The sequence below is a fragment of the Salvelinus alpinus genome, chromosome 31 (assembly GCF_045679555.1).
Source record: "Salvelinus alpinus chromosome 31, SLU_Salpinus.1, whole genome shotgun sequence".
NCBI lineage: Eukaryota > Metazoa > Chordata > Actinopteri > Salmoniformes > Salmonidae > Salvelinus > Salvelinus alpinus.
The window spans coordinates 20,862,304-20,884,037 of record NC_092116.1 but is presented as its reverse complement, the minus strand read 5'-3'; the positions used below and the strand labels follow the sequence as shown (position 1 = coordinate 20,884,037).

Genomic DNA, 21,734 nt, shown 5'->3' with positions numbered 1-21,734 from the left:
ATGTTTTTAAAATGTACTGATAGGCACACTCCAACACTCAGACATAATTTACAAACGAAGCATTTGTGTTTATTGAGTCCGCCAGATCAGAGGCAGGAGGGATGACCAGGGATGTTCTCCTGAAAAGTGTGTGAATTGGACCATTTTACTGTCCTGCTAAGCATTCAAAATGTAACGAGTACTTTTGGGTGTCAGGGAAAATGTATGGAGTAAAAACGAAAACATTTTATTTACGAATGTAGTGGAGTAAAAGTAAAAGTTGTCAAAAATATAAATATTAAAGTACAGATACCCCAAAAAACGACTTAAGTAGTACTTTAAAGTATTTTTACTTAAGTACTTTACACCACTGTCTAGAGATGCCCCCCAAAAAACTTGAACTGAACTTAAATTTATAAAATAGGTTATGTTAATTCCTAGATTACTTTCAAATTAATGAATGAAAATACACCAGAGGACATAAAAATCAGGAGTATTTATTTAAAAAACAAAACAATGAACTGTTCCACTTTTCCATCGCACAACATAAACATAAAAAAGCAGTACTACAAAAGATTTCAAATAAAAAACAAGGACCAAGATACATTACAGAAGTACATTTGTTTTGTATGTACAAGCATTATTATTGTTTATAGGCAAAAGGCAAAAAAGCTGCTGAAGAAACAATGGCATGTGCAAAAATACTCTCCAAATCCACAAGCGGTAGAATCCTCCCCTCAAACTACTAGCTACCAAGCATAACTATGGTCTATGCAGTGTTACACAAAAAACGATTCCCTTCTGTGATAGGCTGCTATGTTACAAGCAGGGAGAGCATTTCAAATGGGTTATATTAGAAGCAAAGCTTGTGGAATCCTGGCAGAGACTCTAGATCTTACGGTTTGTTCTAGATCTCTCACTCCATTTGTTCTGAAACACATTGTGATGATAGAGGAGAGGAAGGAGATTATTGATCATTTAAGGGATTTATTAATAGATCATATTGTTCTTCCCCTTCACTAGGGACAGGTGTTTTTCAGGATCATGTGACCTGATCAGGAAGTCTGGGCCCTGGTTATAGGTTTAGACCAAAGACGGTGGATAAATGAAGATATCTTATGTGATAGCAGCTGGGTCTGGTCTACTTAGTTAATTGACTGTATGTGAACCAGAAAAAATGAGGGAGCGGGATGTCTTGCTTCCTCTTCCGTCTCTGGTATAGACTATAACCAGGGCCCAGAGTTGTTCTAAGTCACATGGTCAGGAATAACTGTTGTCCCTAGGTTCTGACTGGAGGGAGTACAGCTACAACCGGAAGTTACCTTTTCGTAGCAGGTTAGGAGAAATAAGCAGCAGGTTAGGATAATTAAAGTGGCAGATTAGGATACTTAGGTTAAGGTTAGGAAAAAGGTTAGGATTAGCTCAAATTTTCTCCTAACCTGCTATGAAAAGTAACTTCCGGTCGTAGACTATACTCCCTTTAGTCACAACCCTGTCCCTATACGTTAGTCATGAAAACCATCACAGCAACCACAGGTCAGTACAACTAGAGACACAGGTTTACACACAGCAGGTAAAGTTAGAGACGACAGTCAACAGGAAGAATAGGCCTAGAGAAGGTAGGAAAAACAACAAACAACATGTAAACGGTGAGACCGGAGAAAGACAGGGACTGAACTGTGAACAGGGGAGAGGAGAGACAGAGTAAAACAGTGGAATGTTTCATGGTAACATAATCTTTTTCTAACATTGAAATAAATTATTTTGGAACAAGAATCATTATTTAAAGTTTTGTTTTGTTGTTGTCACCAAAAACACTGAACACCTATATCTACACCCTATCGTCAGCTTGGCTGTTATATCCATGTAACAGACATTTTTGGCAGTGATTTTTTTTGTCCCTTTCGTTGAATACTTATGATTCCCCTATGAAGAGAAAGCAGTTCAAATAGAATCATATCTTACACTCCTTATTATGCTAATAACACGCTACAAGGCAAAGAGCAGTTGGAGCTCTGGCAGTAGATGTCGCCCATAACGACTGATTCAGGGTCAGGTAGTTTTAATTCCCCCTAATGGTTATGGTTAGAACTGGAGGGCAGGGTAATCTGATCCTAGATCTGTGGTTAAGGAGACACATCTACACATCATACGCCCCTCCCATAGATACAACCATGTACATAACATACATAGATACAGTCTCAGTTAAAAGATGAGAGTCCAAGTCCAGATGAAGATATGGGTCTGGGTCTAGCCCTTGGCTGGTGGGCAGTGACACGTAATAAGAGCAGCAGAGTTTGATGGTCTGCTTTCAATAGTGCCACTGCCCTGGCCATATCTCTCTTTGGTACTCACAAGGGAAGTTGCACAAAGTATCCAAGCTCACAGGTTACAAAGTTACAAGGTCAACTGACTATGGAGTTTGGAGAGAGATTATTATGGTGCGTTTGTGTTCAAGAACAACAGAAAATGCTCTAGTGAAGTAACAGCTGGTTCTGGGCTATAAAAAGGGTTTAATTTGTAAATTAACAGTCAGCTATCTCTCCTGCTATCAATTTTTCTCTCCCGAATTAAATTAGACATTCACTGATACAATAGGTTTAAAACTTCCAAAATGGAGTGTTCCTAAATAATGAAGCTTCTGACGACAGCGAGATCAAATAAACGAAGACGCAATCAATGAATATTATCTGCATTCAAATGAAGTTCAGGGGATATCTCCAATGATTGTTGGAAATGCATCCTCGTACTGTGAAATCTTTGCATGCTATCATTCAGACTTATTTGTGGAACATGCATAGCTGTGTATTCATTCTCAGTGAGTTTGAAGACCTTGGTGCAAAACCCTTCCTTTGTAAGAGCCCCCCCCCAAAGAGAACAGGGCCAGATATTGAGTTAGTTACACGAGATGTTGACGTCACTACTGAGAAACCTTCTACCTCCAAATTACCATGAAAATCATTATAATAACAGCAAAATTGGACAGAATGGCATTGTAATACGTGCCATTGGTCATAATACTTTACACTGTACAGGTGGGGTTAGGGCTACAGTTTAGGTGACACAGAGCTACGTTACTCACAACTGCTCAGCGCTCATTTTAGATGCCAAGAGGACTAGTGTGTTGCTTAGAACACATCGCCGTTTAATACAATCAAGAGAACAATGCTGACAACAATAACTGATTGATAAAGAGACAAGCCTTACAGACAGCAGTAGAGTTTGGACAAACAGTGAGCTCTGAATTTGGAGGACTGGACTGGACTGTGCTGTTCACAGAAAGTTACAATGTTGTTTACAACATCGAAGCGGAACGTTTACATTTTTTACTCTTCATATGCATATCATATCAACGTATATCATTGGTGAGAAAAAAGCTTTGTCTTGTATTTAGGGAGCAGGAAAAGCATTGCTACTCTAGGTGTTGTCTGTTGTTTGTTCCATTTCTCATGCACAGTTCCCCTCCATACCCCATAATAACCATGTCATTACTGTTAACACAATATGATGCTCTTGTTATAACTGGCACGTGGGTGGTGGAGTTTACAGCATGCAGGTCTGGGTTAGAGCACGGATTGACCGTTGGCAGGTTCAATGTGATAAGAGAATGACCTGGTCAGGGTTAAAGGGTCAGGGGTCAAAGGTTCATAATGGGAGTTACTCGTGGGGTTGCATCTCATCGTTACGGTTAGTTGAACGGCAGTTAGTTATCTTGTGCTGTGTTCCCCTCATACACACACCACACTGGGAGAGAGGGGCATTTTAATTCATTAAAGTGACAAGTAGCGTTCCACCCATTCCCTCCATCCCTCTTTCCCTCCCTCCTTATAGAGAAATAAGACAAATATAGAAAAAACGTCCAGCCCCTCAACCCTCCATCGTGATTGACCAATACAAGTGCCATGGCGTTCTGAGAGGCGGGGTCTGTGTGCGTAGGTGGGACGGTACTGGGTGAGGCAAGGGGGCCAAGGGAGAGGGGTAAAGGGTGGACCCTAGGAGGGGGGTTTGCTGTAACCAAACAGTCCAACAGGGAAGTACTTGACGTGTGTGGGCCACTGGGCGGCCAGTTGGAAGAACTTGACGTCGTTCCACTCTACTCCGTCTATGGACACTGCAGGGACACACACAGGGAAGGAGACACAGCTAAGTATGGCTGTTGTTCAGACAGAGAACACTTGGGCTGTGTCCGAAATGGCACCCTATTCCCTATATAGTACACTACTTTTGACCAGGGCTATTCCCTATATAGTGCACTACTTTTGACCACAGCCCAATGGGCCCTGTACAGGGAATAGGATGCTATTTCTGACGCACTCTTAGAGACACTTAAGAGGTCCATTAACACAGCCCATTCTCCATTTCCTCTTTCCTACAACATCCCCAATAAATCATGTTTCCCTCACCCCACCCTCTCTCCACCCTCACCCCGCCCTCTCTCCACCCTCACCCCACCCTCACCCGCCCTCTCTCAGCCCTCACGCCACCCTCTCTCTGCCCTTCCCCCACCCTTCATCTGCCCTCTCTCCACCCTCTTTTTTACTCATTCTAAAGGTTTCGCATCCAGAGAACCATTATCATTTCATCTCCCTTTCCCCCCAGCACCTCTTGCAGTTTCTCTTCCTCCTCCTCCTGTTTTCAGAGATTCCTCTACAGTACACCTTCACTGGATCATCCCTCCCTCCCTCCCTCCCTCCCTGTGTTATGTTGCTGTACCTTTCAACATGGTATGATGCTGCTTGGCAGAACAGATGAGTCTGCTGATGGCCTCGATGACCTGGCTCTTAGAGTCTACGTCTTTCTCCTTCGGTTTCTTACCCAGGAAGATGGTGGGAACTACAGAGAATGAGAGACATCGAGAGAGAGAGAGACAGAGAGAGAGTCAATCTTCATAACAATACAATTCAATGCATGGAAGAAAGAAAACCACAACTAGAGGGCATGTATACATTCCACTTCCTGTCTCCGTATTAAAAACTGTTCTAATGCTGAATGACTTTGCTTGTGTATTATAAAATAAATGGTATTTTAAAACTCTTTACCCTTCTTGTTCTTCTCCTTGGTGACCACCGTCATGGCCATGGTGCTGACCTGGGCCTGGGTCTCACTGATGCCCCCTCCTGGTAGCCTGCTGACCTGCAGGGACCTGAAGGCACTCTTCAGGGTGTTCTTACCGCCCGTGTCACGCCGTTCCCCATCACGTCGCTTCTCCGCCAGCGATGCCAGCCAGTAGTCCACCTGCAGCCCGATGGTGTCCACACCATGAGGCATACTGGGGCTCCTGGGACAGGAAGGGGAGGGGCCGGAGGCAGGAAAAGGTGGGGGTTAGGGTACAATGCAGGAAAGGGGAAATTACGGAGGTTCTTGGTTAAAAATGCCAAAAGGCTGTGTTATTTTGGGAGGTTTAGGTATGGGGTATTTAGTGACAGAGCAGGTTATGGATTCAGGGGCATAGATGTCAAACAGCGCATCAACCCTGACCCTGAGTCGGGCCACGCCACAGAGGACAGTAGAGTCTGTTACAGCACCAAACCCCATCACAATGATGGGCTATAACACTAGAACCTGCTGATGTTGCTGTGTTTGTTTTTATCTGTGGTCAGACTTGACTTTCAGCAGGACAGACAAGAAGGGAACAGAATGAACCTGAGACGGATGATCTGATCTGTTTTGAGGAGAAAAGGGACTGTTGGTAATATTTCTCTCTCTCTCTTTACCTCCCTCTCTAACTCTCTGTCTCTCTCTCTCTTTCGCGCTCTCTCTAACTATTTCTCTCTCTCTCTCTCTCTAACTCTTTATCTCTCTCTCTCTTTCGCTCTCTCTGTAACTCTTTGTCTCTCTCTCTCTCCATCCCCCTCTCTCTTTACCTCCCTCTCTCTCTCTTTCCTCTCTCTCAGAGTTAGGCAACGCTGTCAGGTCCTTGGGGGCCACAGTGTATACTGCCTATTGGTATACTGTCTACTGTCTATCGTTCCTATCATGGACTTAGACATAAAATATGTGATCCATTCATGATTGCTCAGAAAGAGAAGAGAAAACATAGCAACTGGAATAATCCTCTAATAAGAAATAAAAGACTACAGCCACGCCAGGGGGTTGCAGACCTACCCCTGTACTGCCAGAACACTGCCCATGGAGGGAGAGGAGGGGGGAGTGGCAGCCTCTTTGATCAGCCCAGCGGGAGAGCTGTGGGAGGGAGGGGACGTAGAGGGAACAGCAAGGCTCACTGCCACACCCTCTTCTGTGTCTCCTAGGCAACCTTAAGGGCAAGAATAGATGACGGTGAGATACATGTTATTATTTGTTTCAAAAAAGTATATATATACACTACCGGTCAAAAGTTTTAGAACACCTACTCATTCAAGGGTTTTTCTTTATTTTTACTTTGTTTTACATTGTAGAATAATAGTGAAGACATCAAAACTATGAAATAACACATATGGAATCATGTACTAACCAAAAAAGTGTAAAAAAAAATCAAAATATATTTTAGATTTGAGATTCTTCAAATAGCCACCCTTTGCCTTGATGACAGCTTTGCACACTCTTGGCATTCTATCAACCAACTTCACCTGGAATGCTTTTCCAACAGTCTTGAAGGACTTCCCACATATGTTGAGCACTTGTTGGCTGCTTTTCCTTCACTCTGCGGTCCAACTCATCCCAAACCATCTCAATTGAGTTGAGGTCGGGGGATTGTGGAGGCCAGGTCATCTGATGCAGCACTCCATCACTCTCCTTCTTGGTAAAATAGCTCTTACACAGACTGGAGATGTGTTGAGTCATAGTCCCACTAAGCCCAAACCAGAAGGGATGGCGTATCGCTGCAGAATGCTGTGGTAGTCATGCTGGTTAAGTGTGCCTTGAATTCTAAATAAATCACAGTGTCACCAGCAAAGCACCCACACACCATCACACCTCCTCCTCCATGCTTTATGGTGGGAAACCACGCATGCGGAGATCATCCGTTCAACCACACCACGTCTCACAAAGACACAGTGGTTGGAACCAAAAATCTAAAATTTCCACCGGTCAAATGTCCATTGACCGTGTTTCTTGGCCCAAGCAAGTCTCTTCTCATTATTGGTGTCCATTAGTAGTGGTTTCTTTGCAGCAATTCGACCATGAAGGCCTGATTCACGCAGTCTCCTGTGAACAGTTGATGTTGAGATGTGTCTCTTACTTGATCTCTGTGTAGCGTTTATTTGGGCTGCAATTTCTGAGGCTTGTAACTCTAATGAACTTATCCTGTGAAGCAGAGGTAACTGGGTCTTCCTTTCCTGTGGCGGTCCTCATGAGAGCCAGTTTCATCATAGCGCTTGATGGTTCTTGAAATTTTCCGGATTGACTGACCTTCATGTCTTAAAGTAATGATGGACTGTTGTTTCTCTTTGCTTATTTGAGCAGTTCTTGTCATAATATGGACTTGGTCTGTATACCACCCCTACCTTGTCACAACACAACTGATTGGCTCAAACGCATTGAGAAGGAAAGAAATTCCACAAATGAATTTTTAAGAAGGCACACCTGTTAAAACTTCTTATGGCTGAGATCCCGTTAACGGGATCGATATGACAACAGCCAGTGAAAGTGCAGGGTGCCAAATTCAAAACAACAGAAATATCATAATTAAAATTCCTCAAACATACAAGTATTTCACACCATTTTAAAGATACACTTCTTGTTAATCCCACCACAGTGTCCGATTTCAAATAGGCTTTACAGCGAAAGGACCAGAAACGATTATGTTAGGTGAGTGCCTATTCACAGAAAAACACAGCCATTTTTCCAGCCAAAGAGAGGAGTCACAAAAAGCAATAATAGAGATAAATTAATAACTAACCTTTGATGATCTTCATCAGATGACACTCATAGGACTTCATGTTACACAATACATGTATGTTTTGTTCGATAAAGTTCATATTTATATCAAAGAATCTCAGTATACATTGGCGCGTTATGTTCAGTAGTTCCAAAAACATCCTGGGATTTTGCAGAGAGCCACATCAATTTACAGAAATACTCATCATAAATGTTGATGAAAATACAAGTATTATACATGGAACATTAGATAAACTTCTCCTTAATGCAACCGCTGTGTCAGATAAAAAAAAAAACTTTACCGAAAACGCAAACCATGCAATAATCTGAGTACGGCGCTCAGAGCCCAAAACAACATCCGCCATGTTGGAGTCAATAGAAGTCAGAAATAGCAGTATAAATATTAAATTACCTTTGATGATCTTTATCAGAATGCCCTCCCAGGAATCCCAGTTCTACAATAAATGTTTGTTTTGTTCGATAATGTTCATCATTTATGTCCAAATAGCTCCTTTTGTTAGCGCGTTCAGTTCACAAATCAAAATTCATGACGCGCGTTCACTAGGAGCAGACGAAAAGTCAAAAAGTTCCGTTACAGTCCATAGAAACATGTCAAACGAAGTATAGAATCAATCTTTAGGATGTTTTTAACATAAATCTTCAATAATTTTCCAACCGGAGAATTCCTTTGTCTGTAGAAATGCAATGGAACAGAGCTCGCACTCATGTGCGAGCTCTTATGAGCTCTCAAACAGCCCTTATGAGCCCCCACTTCACAGTAGAAGCATCAAACAAGGTTCTAAAGACTGTTGACATCTAGTGGAAGCCTTAGGAAGTGCAACATTACCAATATCCCACTGTATCTTCAATAGGGAATGAGTTGAAAAATGACCAACCTCAGATTTCCCACTTCCTGGTTGGATTTCTTCTCAGGTTTTTGCCTGCCATATGAGTTCTGTTATACTCATAGACATCATTCAAACAGTTTTAGAAACTTCAGAGTGTTTTCTATCCAAATATACTAATACTATGCATATATTAGCAACTGGGACTGAGTAGCAGGCAGTTTACTCTGGGCACCTTATTCATCCAAGCTACTCAATACTGCCCCCAGCCATAAGAAGTTGAAATCCATTCCAGGTGACTACCTCATGAAGCTGGTTGAGAGAATGCCAAGAGTGTGCAAAGCTGTCATCAAGCCAAAGGGTGGCTACTTTGAAGAATCTTAAATATAAAATATATTTTGATTTGTTTAACACTTTTTTGGTTACTACATGATTCCATATGTGTTATTTCATAGTTTTGATGTCTACTTATTCTACAATGTAGAAAATAGTAAAAATAAAGAAAAACCCTTGAATGAGTAGATGTTCTCAAACTTTTGACCGGTAGTGTATATGTCAGAAAATAGGCATGCTTTTTGGAAGATATATCTGTAGAGGTAACAAAGTGAATGTCTTTATTGCTTTTAAACCACCTACCAGTAGAGGATGGACCAGGCTCAATCAGACCAACCTTCACCACCTGAGAGACATGACAACATCCTGTTACTGCAACATCAGGAAAAACACCTCATATTCGAACACCTTAAATCAGCTGAAGAGTTCCTATAGAAACTCAAGGGTAGCTCTATGGAAGAGGCCACAGAGAGAACTAGGCGTTTGGTTTGTACACATACCCCAATGAAGGGAATGAACTTCTGGTAGGAATCTTCATCGTGCCTGGAGAGAGAGAGAGAGAATGTTTTATATGGGTTTTAATGAAATACCATCTTCTGGTTAAGGTATGTGTTACACCCTGACAGTGTGTGTGTGTTTGTGTGTGTGTGTGTGTTTTACCACTCACGTCCTGTGTTTACAGGTAAGCATGGCCTCAGCGATGGGCAGCTGGTGTGTGACTGTGGCGCCGCTGATGTACTGAGAGATCCTACCTGCCACGTCCAACTGGCCTACAGTGCAGGGAAACAGGAAGACAGGTCAAAGGTTAGAGGTCACTGGTCAGAGGTCAGGCCCTGTGTGCTAACTTCATGTATCCAGATCCAGTGTGTGTTTACCTTTCTGTGGGGGTTCAGAGTGGATGAACACGTCTCCCCACGCCCCATCTAAGAATGCAGAGCTGTAACGGTTGTCTAGGGCACCCAGGTACTTAGCAACAGGATGACAGCCTATGAGAGAGAGAGAGAGAGAGGGTTCTATTTTAGTGATCAACCTGACGACAACAACTCTTTCATACATCAACAACCCATCGCCATGCCGGTCACCATGGATACCGACGGCCATGTTGTTTGTCTCACCTAGGGGCACCACCAGGAACCTCAGGTGGCTGAGCCAATCAGAGGTCTTGCTGGCCAGCTGGGTGACGAAGAACTGCAGGATGGCACTGAGGTAGCTCTGACTGCCCACCACTGCCACCTTGACTGGCCTGGGCATGGACGAGTTACAGTTACAACTGAGAGGGAGAGAAAGGGGAGATGGTTAAAGATAATCACTGACGTATTACAGCCTTAAAAACTCAGGACTTCATCAACCCCATACAGAGTGAAGAGGGATGGAGGGAGAGAGAGGAAAACAGAGAAGAAGAAGAAGAAGAAGAGGGAGAGAAGCAGGAAAGAAAGAGGAAGATAAAGAGAGGGAGATGGAGGCAGAGAAGTGGAGAGAGAGGATAAAAGAAAGGATACAGGAAAAAGTGAAAAGCAAAGATAGCGACAATGAGCGAAGAGAATCAACTGAATATTGTCTGTGACTGTGAGTTCTGAGATCTAAATATTTCAGAGACAGACAGATTAACAGATCATACAAAACGTGTTAGATCCGACAGACTCACAACTTTGTGTGTGTGCGTCCATGCGTGTGTGTGAGACTCACAACTTCTGGATGCGTGTGAGGACAGCAGAGAGCACCGCCTGGATCTCAGCTCCTGAACACGTACACACCACCGGGTGCCTCTGTACCTGCAGCTGCTCTACCACGTACTGGAACACACACACACACACACACACACACACACACACACACACACACACACACACACACACACACACACACACACACACACACACACACACACACACACACACACACACACACACACTTAGAGAACTGCGGCAACATACAAGTTTGTTCTGATGCAACATGCACACTCCCACACAGTTGTTACCTGGCCCTGCCAGTCGGTGCCATTGACCAGGATGAGACTCTCAGGAAGAGCAGAGTCAGACAGCAGGACATGGTTTAGCTGATCATACACCGCCTTCCTCAGGACCTACACCCACACACCCACACCCACAGCACACACGCAAACACACAGCATGCACACAAACACACAGCACGCACCCACACACACAGCACACAAACACACACCCACAGCACACACGCAAACACACAGCACGCACACACAAACACACAGCACGCACCCACACACACAGTACGCACACAAACACACATCCATACACACATCACCCACACACACAGCACGCACCCACACGCACAGCAACACGCGCACTCACGCACACACACACAAACACACAGCACGCACCCACACACACAGCACGCACCCACCCATAAGCACAGCACGCACCCACACACAAACATGAAGTGGAACAGTTTCTTATTAGATGACTCATAAAAACATACATAATTTCTTCACGTCGTCATGGGTACATTTATGTGCTTTATTCAGACAAGAAGAAGAGATCAAGAGTGAGAGGAAGAGGGAGAGAGACGAGCTTTGTTTCTTGGCGTATAATGTGCAGTGTTTTTTATATAATGTGCAGTGTTTTTTATATAATGTGCAGTGTTTTTTATATAATGTGCAGTGTTTTTTATATAATGTGCAGTGTTTTTTATATAATGTGCAGTGTTTTTTTATATAATGTGCAGTGTTCTTTACATAATGTGCAGTGTTCTTTACATAATGTGCAGTGTTTTTTACATAATGTGCAGTGTTCTTTACATAATGTGCAGTGTTTTTTAAATAAAATGTACAGTGGCATCCTAAAACTAGTTCTGACAACTGGAACTATAGGACCCCTTGCTGTAAGAGCTGGGGGGATATATGTTACTATACTTGTGAGAACCAGAAGTCCGGTCCTCACATGTAAAAAGGCTATTTTAGGTTTAGGGGTTAAGGTTAAGGTAAGGATTAGGTTTGGGGGTTAAGGTAAGGGTTAGGTTTGGGGGTTAAGGTACGGGTTAGGTTTGGGGGTTAAGGTTAGGGTAAGGGTTAGGTTTAGTGGTAAAGGTTAGGGTAAGGGTTAGGTTTAGGGGTAAAGGTTAAGGTAAGGGTTAGGTTTAGGGGTAAAGGTTAGGATAAGGGTTAGGTTTAGGGGTTAAGGTTAGGGGGGTAAAGGTTTAGGGTAAGGGTTAGGTTTAGGGGTTAGGGTTAGGGTAAGGGTTAAAGGTGTAAGGGTTAGGTTTAGGGGTTAAGGTTAGGGTAAGTGTTAGGTTTAGGGAAAAAATGATTTTGAACGAGAATCAATTGTTGGTCCCCAAAAAGTCCTCACAAGTATAGTAAGACGTGTGTGTGTGTGTGTATATGTGCGTGTGTGCATATGTGAGAGTGTGACATTCTCTAAGTAAGGGTTAGGGTTAGTATGTTTGAAGAGCATCAATGAATGTTTACATATACCCGTATGAACATATATGTCTAAGAATGTGTGTGTGTTACCTGTGAGCTGTGTCCCAGTTCGGGGGACCTCTCGCTGTCAGAGATGTTGGTCTTCGCCCCTTCACTGATTGGTTTAGACAGCTGCCTCTCCTTCATAGGAGTATTGCTCTGTCTCTTCTGTTTGGGGGTGTGGCCTCCGCCGTCCAACCTGAGGAGGATGTTTCAACTCCAAATCAACCTGTAGCCCGTAGCAACATTATCCAGAGGAGTAGGAAATTGAATATATTCTACCTGGCCTCTTAGAGAAATAAATTGAAAATATTTTACATGGCCTCTTAAAGAATTAAAAAATATATATTTTACCTGGCATCTTAAGAGAAAAGTGGAAAATATTTTTCCTATGAGTCTGAGTTGGTGCTTGTTTGTGTTCGTTACCTGGGGGAGGGCATAGTCTTTCCTCCTTCACTCTTACTGCTCTTCAGGGGCGTACAGGGTTTCTCAGCCATCGACACCTTAATGCAGGGGCCCTCTGGAAACATCTCCTGATCGTTCAACTCCTACACACACGACACACATTAGCTCGAGTTGACTTCTACTACTACAACCACACACACACACACACACACACACACACACACACACACACACACACACACACACACACACACACACACACACACACACACACACACACACACACACACACAGGCCAATATATCTCCTCTGGATTGTTAATTGGACTCGTTCGGGCATTTCTAGATGTTTTGTTCAGATTATTTCCGTATATATATTGTGTTTGCGAGACACTCTACTAGAAACAACAGCATTTCGCTGCACCTGCTTTAACATCTGCAAATCTGTGTACGCGACCAATAAACTTTGATTTGATTTGGAGTCTCACCAGTGTGTCTGTCTCAGAGAGGGCCTCTACCTCCAGGTTACGACTGTGAGAGTGTTTCATCTGCTCCCCCTGCTGGAGACACACAGGAAACAGTCACACCTCACCTACAGGGAATCTCAATCCTTCAGTCTCTCCCCTTTACTCTAACATCCCTCTCCTCTGTCCCGATTCTGTTTACAACCCATCTACAAGATGTTTCTCCCTGCTTCCTCCCTCTCTCCTCCTCCTCCCTCCCTCTCTCTCCCCTCCCTCTCTCTCTCTCCCCTTCCTCCCTCTCGCTCCCCTCCTCCCTCCCTCTCTCCTCCTCCCTCCCCCCCCTCTCTCTCTCTTCCTTCCTGGCTCTCTCCACCCTCTTCCCCCGGACGCTCTATCTCCCCCACTCTCCCCGCCTCCCTCCTTCTCTCCCCTCCATCTTACTTACAGGGTTGAAGCAGGCGTCACGTCCCAGGCTCCCCCCTCTGCTGTTCAGACTGGTGATCTCTGTCTGAGAGCTGGACTGAGACATCCCCTCAAAGAACGGCCTGGATGGCCACACACAGAGGAGCAATACATGTTAGCACAGATTGAAACACTTTTCGGTCACATTTTTAAACCAATCACGTACACCGTCCCCTAATCTATCAAGTTCTAATGATCAAGACCTAATGCCAAGTTCAACCGAAGATTCTGAATCCATTTCACCATCCATCTATTCATTTGATTAGTAGAATACTGGCTTGATAAGCTGATGAGAATCGGATGTTTAGGAATGACAAGTGTTCATAAACATACCAGTGTTCATAAACATACCAGTGTTCATAAACATACCAGTGTTCATAATCATACCAGTGTTCATAAACATACCAGTGTTCATAAACATACCAGTGTTCATAATCATACCAGTGTTCATAAACATACCAGTGTTCATAATCATACCAGTGTTCATAAACATACCAGTGTTCATAAACATACCAGTGTTCATAATCATACCAGTGTTCATAAACATACCAGTGTTCATAATCATACCAGTGTTCATAATCATACCAGTGTTCATAAACATACCAGTGTTCATAATCATACCAGTGTTCATAATCATACCAGTGTTCATAAACATACCAGTGTTCATAATCATACCAGTGTTCATAAACATACCAGTGTTCATAAACATACCAGTGTTCATAATCATACCAGTGTTCATAAACATACCAGTGTTCATAATCATACCAGTGTTCATAATCATACCAGTGTTCATAAACATACCAGTGTTCATAATCATACCAGTGTTCATAAACATACCAGTGTTCATAATCATACCAGTGTTCATAAACATACCAGTGTTCATAATCATACCAGTGTTCATAAACATACCAGTGTTCATAATCATACCAGTGTTCATAATCATACCAGTGTTCATAAACATACCAGTGTTCATAAACATACCAGTGTTCATAAACATACCAGTGTTCATAAACATACCAGTGTTCATAATCATACCAGTGTTCATAAACATACCAGTGTTCATAATCATACCAGTGTTCATAAACATACCAGTGTTCATAATCATACCAGTGTTCATAATCATACCAGTGTTCATAAACATACCAGTGTTCATAATCATACCAGTGTTCATAAACATACCAGTGTTCATAATCATACCAGTGTTCATAATCATACCAGTGTTCATAATCATACCAGTGTTCATAATCATACCAGTGTTCATAAACATACCAGTGTTCATAATCATACCAGTGTTCATAAACATACCAGTGTTCATAATCATACCAGTGTTCATAAACATACCAGTGTTCATAAACATACCAGTGTTCATAATCATACCAGTGTTCATAAACATACCAGTGTTCATAATCATACCAGTGTTCATAAACATACCAGTGTTCATAATCATACCAGTGTTCATAAACATACCAGTGTTCATAATCATACCAGTGTTCATAAACATACCAGTGTTCATAATCATACCAGTGTTCATAAACATACCAGTGTTCATAATCATACCAGTGTTCATAAACATACCAGTGTTCATAATCATACCAGTGTTCATAAACATACCAGTGTTCATAATCATACCAGTGTTCATAAACATACCAGTGTTCATAATCATACCAGTGTTCATAAACATACCAGTGTTCATAATCATACCAGTGTTCATAAACATACCAGTGTTCATAATCATACCAGTGTTCATAAACATACCAGTGTTCATAATCATACCAGTGTTCATAAACATACCAGTGTTCATAATCATACCAGTGTTCATAAACATACCAGTGTTCATAATCATACCAGTGTTCATAAACATACCAGTGTTCATAATCATACCAGTGTTCATAAACATACCAGTGTTCATAATCATACCAGTGTTCATAAACATACCAGTGTTCATAATCATACCAGTGTTCATAAACATACCAGTGTTCATAATCATACCAGTGTTCATAAACATACCAGTGTTCATAATCATACCAGTGTTCATAAACATACCAGTGTTCATAATCATACCAGTGTTCATAAACATACCAGTGTTCATAATCATACCAGTGTTCATAAACATACCAGTGTTCATAATCATACCAGTGTTCATAAACATACCAGTGTTCATAATCATACCAGTGTTCATAAACATACCAGTGTTCATAATCATACCAGTGTTCATAAACATACCAGTGTTCATAATCATACCAGTGTTCATAAACATACCAGTGTTCATAATCATACCAGTGTTCATAATCATACCAGTGTTCATAATCATACCAGTGTTCATAAACATACCAGTGTTCATAATCATACCAGTGTTCATAAACATACCAGTGTTCATAAACATACCAGTGTTCATAAACATACCAGTGTTCATAATCATACCAGTGTTCATAATCATACCAGTGTTCATAATCATACCAGTGTTCATAATCATACCAGTGTTCATAATCATACCAGTGTTCATAATCATACCAGTGTTCATAATCATACCAGTGTTCATAAACATACCAGTGTTCATAAACATACCAGTGTTCATAATCATACCAGTGTTCATAATCATACCAGTGTTCATAATCATACCAATGTTCATAATCATACCAGTGTATTCTCAATAACAGTAGAATGTACTGTCATTTCTTGACCAGCAGAGGGGGCAGCATACTGAGGTACAGTAACTGGCCGTTTCTGCACTTCCTTTGTGCTTGTTTTCTCTGTTCCTAAGTCCCTTATATGGGAATGTATACTCCACACAAAGACTCAGGAGCGTTGATTCCCCTATAGGCCTCTTGCATATACATCAACTGACTGTTTGGGTTAGGCGCACTGCGGGTTCTGGCTGTGTGTGGCACCATAACAGCTACCTGAGTTTAGGTTTGGGTGTGCTGAGGATGCTGTCCGTCTCCTCCATCTCTGGTCCGCTGTCAGAGGGGTTGTACATCTCCAGACTGTCATACAACTCATCTAAATCCTCCTCCACTTCCTGGATCTGTTCTCTAGAGACATGTTCCAGACCAAAACCCACCTACGCACGCACGCACGCACGCACGCACGCACGCACACACACACACACACACGCACGCACGCACACATAAACACACACGCACACACGCACACACGCACGTACGCACACATAAACACACGCACAGGGGCATTAGCAGTGATCAAATACATGGATACACACACACACACATAAACCTATAGGGCTCTCAGTTGTGCTACCACATCTCCAGCACTGCATAGTACACTGCATAGTACACCAACACCTTCAATTACAATGATACTTTGTGCACTAGGCACAGAAAAGGTGTTCAGAAATGAGTGAAGGAAGCAAAACAGAGAGGGGGGAAACCGGCACGTGTATGTACAAGATAGAGAAAGTAACAACTGAAAGTTTGAGTCTTGACACATTTTACATCTCTTAGTCTCAATAAGTAAGAGAGAGAGAGACAGAGAGAGATAGACAGAGAGAGAGAGAGACACAGAGAGAGAGACAGAGAGAGAGATAGAGAGATAGGAGAGAGCGAGAGAGAGACAGAGAGATAGAGAGATAGGAGAGTGCGAGAGAGAGAGATAGAGAGATAGGAGAGAGCGAGAGAGAGAAATGGAAAGGGAGAGAGAGAGATGCCTACCTCATCTGAAACTTTGAATCTTTTCAGCAGGGCCACAAACTTCTGCTTGATGTTGGGTTGCTGTAAAAGAGACCAGGATGATTTCCGCTGAGTCAAGTGTTCTGTCTAATGACCCACAGAAACATGACTTAATGGTTAACTGTCTAACAGCCACCTGGGCCGTCCCTCCCTGTTTCAGCCCCTTTTCTATTGTTGGTGCCTATTGAATAGGACCCTGTGTAATCGGTGCGTGTTGGTGGCAGGAAAGTCAGGCGCAGGAGAACGAACTTGGTAAAAACGGAGTTGTTTAATAAATGCTAATAAAACTCTAAAAACCAAAATGTACAAAATAACAAAAGTGGGTACAAAACCCGTCACACACCAACATAATACATGCACATCACATACAAACAAACAATCTCTGACAAGGACATGAGGGAAAACAGAGGGTTAAATACACAACATGTAATTGATGGGATTGGAACCAGGTGTGAAGGAAGACAAGACAAAACCAATGGAAAATGAAAAAGGGATCAGTGATGGCTAGAAGACCGGTGACGTCGACCGCCGAACACCGCCCGAACAAGGTGAGGGACCGACTTCGGCGGAAGTCATGACACCCTGTCTACAAAGACAGTAAGGAATATCAACTGGACTGCAGGACTAGAAAACAGATCAGTTGAGGTGGCTAATGCTAATGCTGACGATGACGATGATGAAGATCATTATTAAATTGATGTTGGATAGTGTACAGTGTGATGTGTCATTCAGGGGATATTACAGCCATGGCCTATTTCTGCGCTGTCTGCTGGCCGCAGGTGGTGTGACTGGGGAGTAGTGTGTATGTGTGTGTGTGTGTGTGTGTGGTTATCCACAGGCGATGTTGTTAGGGAGCAGTGATGACAGACAGCCCCACCGTGACCTTCACAGGACAAACCCATTAATAACCCTCAGACAGATTCCCTCCCGCTGTCACACACACACACACACACACACACACACACACACACACACACACACACACACACACACACACACACACACACACACACACACACACACACACACACACACACACATAACATAAATACAGCAAAGATTTATACACACCCCTGATACACTGCCCTTGTCACTACAAATCGCTGCCTCACCGCAATTTACTGAGCTGCCGACAAGTGTGTGTTAATCGGTTTTGGCCGTGTGTGTGTATATGTGTGTATGTGTGTGTGTGTGTGTGTGTGTGTGTGTGTGTGTGTGTGTGTGTGTGTGTGTGTGTGTGTGTGTGTGTGTGTGTGTTTTGTTTGCGTGGGTGATTGGGTAAATTGTCTGAATTGTCTGTTTTCCTCCCGGGACACTGGCTGACTGAGGAGAGGGATGAGAGACGGGGGATAGAGGGAGAGGCTGACTGAGGAGAGGGATGGAGAGAGAGGGGATAGAGGGAGAGGCTGACTGAGGAGAGGGATGAGAGACGGGGGATAGAGGGAGAGGTTGACTGAGGAGAGGGATGGAGAGAGACGGGGATAGAGGGAGAGGTTGACTGAGGAGAGGGATGGAGAGAGACGGGGGATAGAGGGAGAGGCTGACTGAGGAGAGGGATGGAGAGAGACGGGGATAGAGGGAGAGGTTGACTGAGGAGAGGGATGGAGAGAGACGGGGATAGAGGGAGAGGTTGACTGAGGAGAGGGATGGAGAGAGACGGGGATAGAGGGAGAGGTTGACTGAGGAGAGGGATGGAGAGAGACGGGGATAGAGGGAGAGGTTGACTGAGGAGAGGGATGGAGAGACGGGGGATAGAGGGAGAGGTTGACTGAGGAGAGGGATGGAGAGACGGGGGATAGAGGGAGAGGTTGACTGAGGAGAGGGATGGAGAGACGGGGGATAGAGGGAGAGGTTGACTGAAGAGAGGGATGGAGAGAGACGGGGATAGAGGGAGAGGTTGACTGAAGAGAGGGATGGAGAGACGGGGGATAGAGGGAGAGGTTGACTGAGGAGAGGGGTGGAGAGACGGAGGGATAGAGGGAGAGGTTGACTGAGGAGAGGGGTGGAGAGACGGGGGATAGAGGGAGAGGCTGACTGAGGAGAGGGATGGAGAGAGAAGGGATAGAGGGAGAGGCTGACTGAGGAGAGGGATGGAGAGACGGGGGATAGAGGGAGAGGTTGACTGAGGAGAGGGATGGAGAGAGAGGGGATAGAGGGAGAGGCTGACTGAGGAGAGGGATGAGAGAGACGGGGGATAGAGGGAGAGGTTGACTGAGGAGAGGGATGGAGAGAGAGGGGATAGAGGGAGAGGCTGACTGAGGAGAGGGATGAGAGAGACGGGGGATAGAGGGAGAGGTTGACTGAGGAGAGGGATGGAGAGAGACGGGGACAGAGGGAGAGGCTGACTGAGGAGGGGGATGGAGAGACGGGGGATAGAGGGAGAGGTTGACTGAGGAGAGGGATGTAGAGAGGGGATAGAGGGAGAGGCTGACTGAGGAGAAGGATGGAGAGAGACGGGGATAGAGGGAGAGGTTGACTGAGAGGGGGATGGAGAGAGACGGGGATAGAGGGAGAGATTGACTGAGGAGAGGAATGGAGAGAAACGGGGATAGAGGGAGAGGTTGACTGAGGAGAGGGATGGAGAGAGACGTGGATAGAGGGAGAGGTTGACTGAGGAGAGGGATGGAGAGACGGGGGATAGAGGGAGAGGTTGACTGAGGAGAGGGATGGAGAGAGACGGGGGATAGAGGGAGAGGTTGACTGAGGAGAGGGATGGAGAGAGACGGGGATAGAGGGAGGGGTTGACTGAGGAGAGGGATGGAGAGAGACGGGGATAGAGGGAGAGGTTGACTGAGGAGAGGGATGGAGAGAGGGGATAGAGGGAGAGGTTGACTGAGGAGAGGGATGGAGAGAGGGGATAGAGGGAGAGGCTGACTGAGGAGAGGGATGGAGAGACGGGGATAGAGGGAGAGGCTGACTGAGGAGAGGGATGGAGAGACGGGGGATAGAGGGAGAGGTTGACTGAGGAGAGGGATGGAGAGAGGGGATAGAGGGAGAGGCTGACTGAGGAGAGGGATGGAGAGACGGGGGATAGAGGGAGAGGTTGACTGAGGAGAGGGATGGAGAGAGGGGATAGAGGGAGAGGCTCACTGAGAAGAGGGATGAGAGAGACTGGGATAGAGGGAGAGGCTGACTGAGGAGAGGGATGGAGAGACGGAGGATAGAGGGAGAGGCTGACTGAGGAGAGGGATGAGAGAGACTGGGATAGAGGGAGAGGCTGACTGAGGAGAGGGATGGAGAGACGGGGGATAGAGGGAGAGGCTGACTGAAGGGAGGGATGGAGAGAGACTGGGATAGAGGGAGAGGTTGACTGAGGAGAGGGATGGAGAGAGACTGGGATAGAGGGAGAGGTTGACTGAGGAGAGGGGTGGAGAGAGACAGAGATAGAGGGAGAGGTTGACTGAGGAGAGGGGTGGAGAGAGACTGGGATAGAGGGAGAGGTTGACTGAGGAGAGGGGTGGAGAGAGACAGGGATAGAGGGAGAGGTTGACTGAGGAGAGGAGTGGAGAGAGACAGAGATAGAGGGAGAGGTTGACTGAGGAGAGGGGTGGAGAGAGACAGAGATAGAGGGAGAGGTTGACTGAGGAGAGGGGTGGAGAGAGACAGGGATAGAGGGAGAGGTTGACTGAGGAGAGGGGTGGAGAGAGACAGGGATAGAGGGAGAGGTTGACTGAGGAGAGGGGTGGAGAGAGACAGAGATAGAGGGAGAGGTTGACTGAGGAGAGGGGTGGAGAGAGACAGAGATAGAGGGAGAGGTTGACTGAGGAGAGGGGTGGAGAGAGACAGAGATAGAGGGAGAGGTTGACTGAGGAGAGGGGTGGAGAGAGACAGAGATAGAGGGAGAGGTTGACTGAGGAGAGGGGTGGAGAGAGACATAGATAGAGGGAGAGTTTGACTGAGGAGAGGGGTGGAGAGAGACAGGGATAGAGGGAGAGGTTGACTGAGAAGGGGGGTGGAGAGAGACAGAGATAGAGGGAGAGGTTGACTGAGGAGAGGGGTGGAGAGAGACAGAGATAGAGGGAGAGGTTGACTGAGGAGAGGGGTGGAGAGAGACAGAGATAGAGGGGAGGATGAGAGGAGGAGGAGGGAGTGAAAGGGTTTCTCACTCTAGTGATGGAGGTGTTAGAGGTGAGCTTCCGTCTAGGCTTTTTCTTCCTCACCTCATCCTCTTCATCATACAGATACTGAGAGAGAGAGAGACAGAGAGAGACAGCGAGAGAGACAGCGAGAGAGAGACAGCGAGAGAGAGACAGAGACAGTGAGAGAAACAGAAAGTGAGAGAAACAGCGAGAGAGAGAGAACATGAA

General features: G+C 44.7%; 1 protein-coding gene across 4 annotated transcripts in view; it reads right to left on the bottom strand.

Moving 5' to 3' along the window:
- Positions 1 to 460: 460 nt before the first annotated feature.
- Positions 461 to 21,734, bottom strand: part of LOC139561913 (phosphofurin acidic cluster sorting protein 1-like) — a 78,214-nt gene continuing 56,940 nt past the window's right edge. For 2 of the 4 annotated variants that reach the window (XM_071379333.1, XM_071379336.1), the window contains exons 7-24: positions 21,534 to 21,611; positions 17,410 to 17,469; positions 16,642 to 16,802; positions 13,725 to 13,824; positions 13,304 to 13,375; positions 12,838 to 12,959; positions 12,463 to 12,610; positions 10,954 to 11,058; positions 10,662 to 10,768; positions 10,091 to 10,245; positions 9,851 to 9,961; positions 9,643 to 9,745; positions 9,476 to 9,518; positions 9,279 to 9,321; positions 6,085 to 6,235; positions 5,019 to 5,257; positions 4,693 to 4,812; positions 461 to 4,090 (exon numbers count right to left, since the gene is read on the bottom strand). In XM_071379333.1, the coding sequence (XP_071235434.1) occupies positions 3,972 to 4,090; positions 4,693 to 4,812; positions 5,019 to 5,257; positions 6,085 to 6,235; positions 9,279 to 9,321; positions 9,476 to 9,518; positions 9,643 to 9,745; positions 9,851 to 9,961; positions 10,091 to 10,245; positions 10,662 to 10,768; positions 10,954 to 11,058; positions 12,463 to 12,610; positions 12,838 to 12,959; positions 13,304 to 13,375; positions 13,725 to 13,824; positions 16,642 to 16,802; positions 17,410 to 17,469; positions 21,534 to 21,611 (2,037 nt within the window). In that variant the 3' untranslated portion in view covers positions 461 to 3,971. The remainder of the gene's footprint in view (positions 4,091 to 4,692; positions 4,813 to 5,018; positions 5,258 to 6,084; positions 6,236 to 9,278; positions 9,322 to 9,475; positions 9,519 to 9,642; positions 9,746 to 9,850; positions 9,962 to 10,090; positions 10,246 to 10,661; positions 10,769 to 10,953; positions 11,059 to 12,462; positions 12,611 to 12,837; positions 12,960 to 13,303; positions 13,376 to 13,724; positions 13,825 to 16,641; positions 16,803 to 17,409; positions 17,470 to 21,533; positions 21,612 to 21,734) is intronic. The other 2 variants (XM_071379334.1, XM_071379335.1) reach the window with 2 other exon arrangements.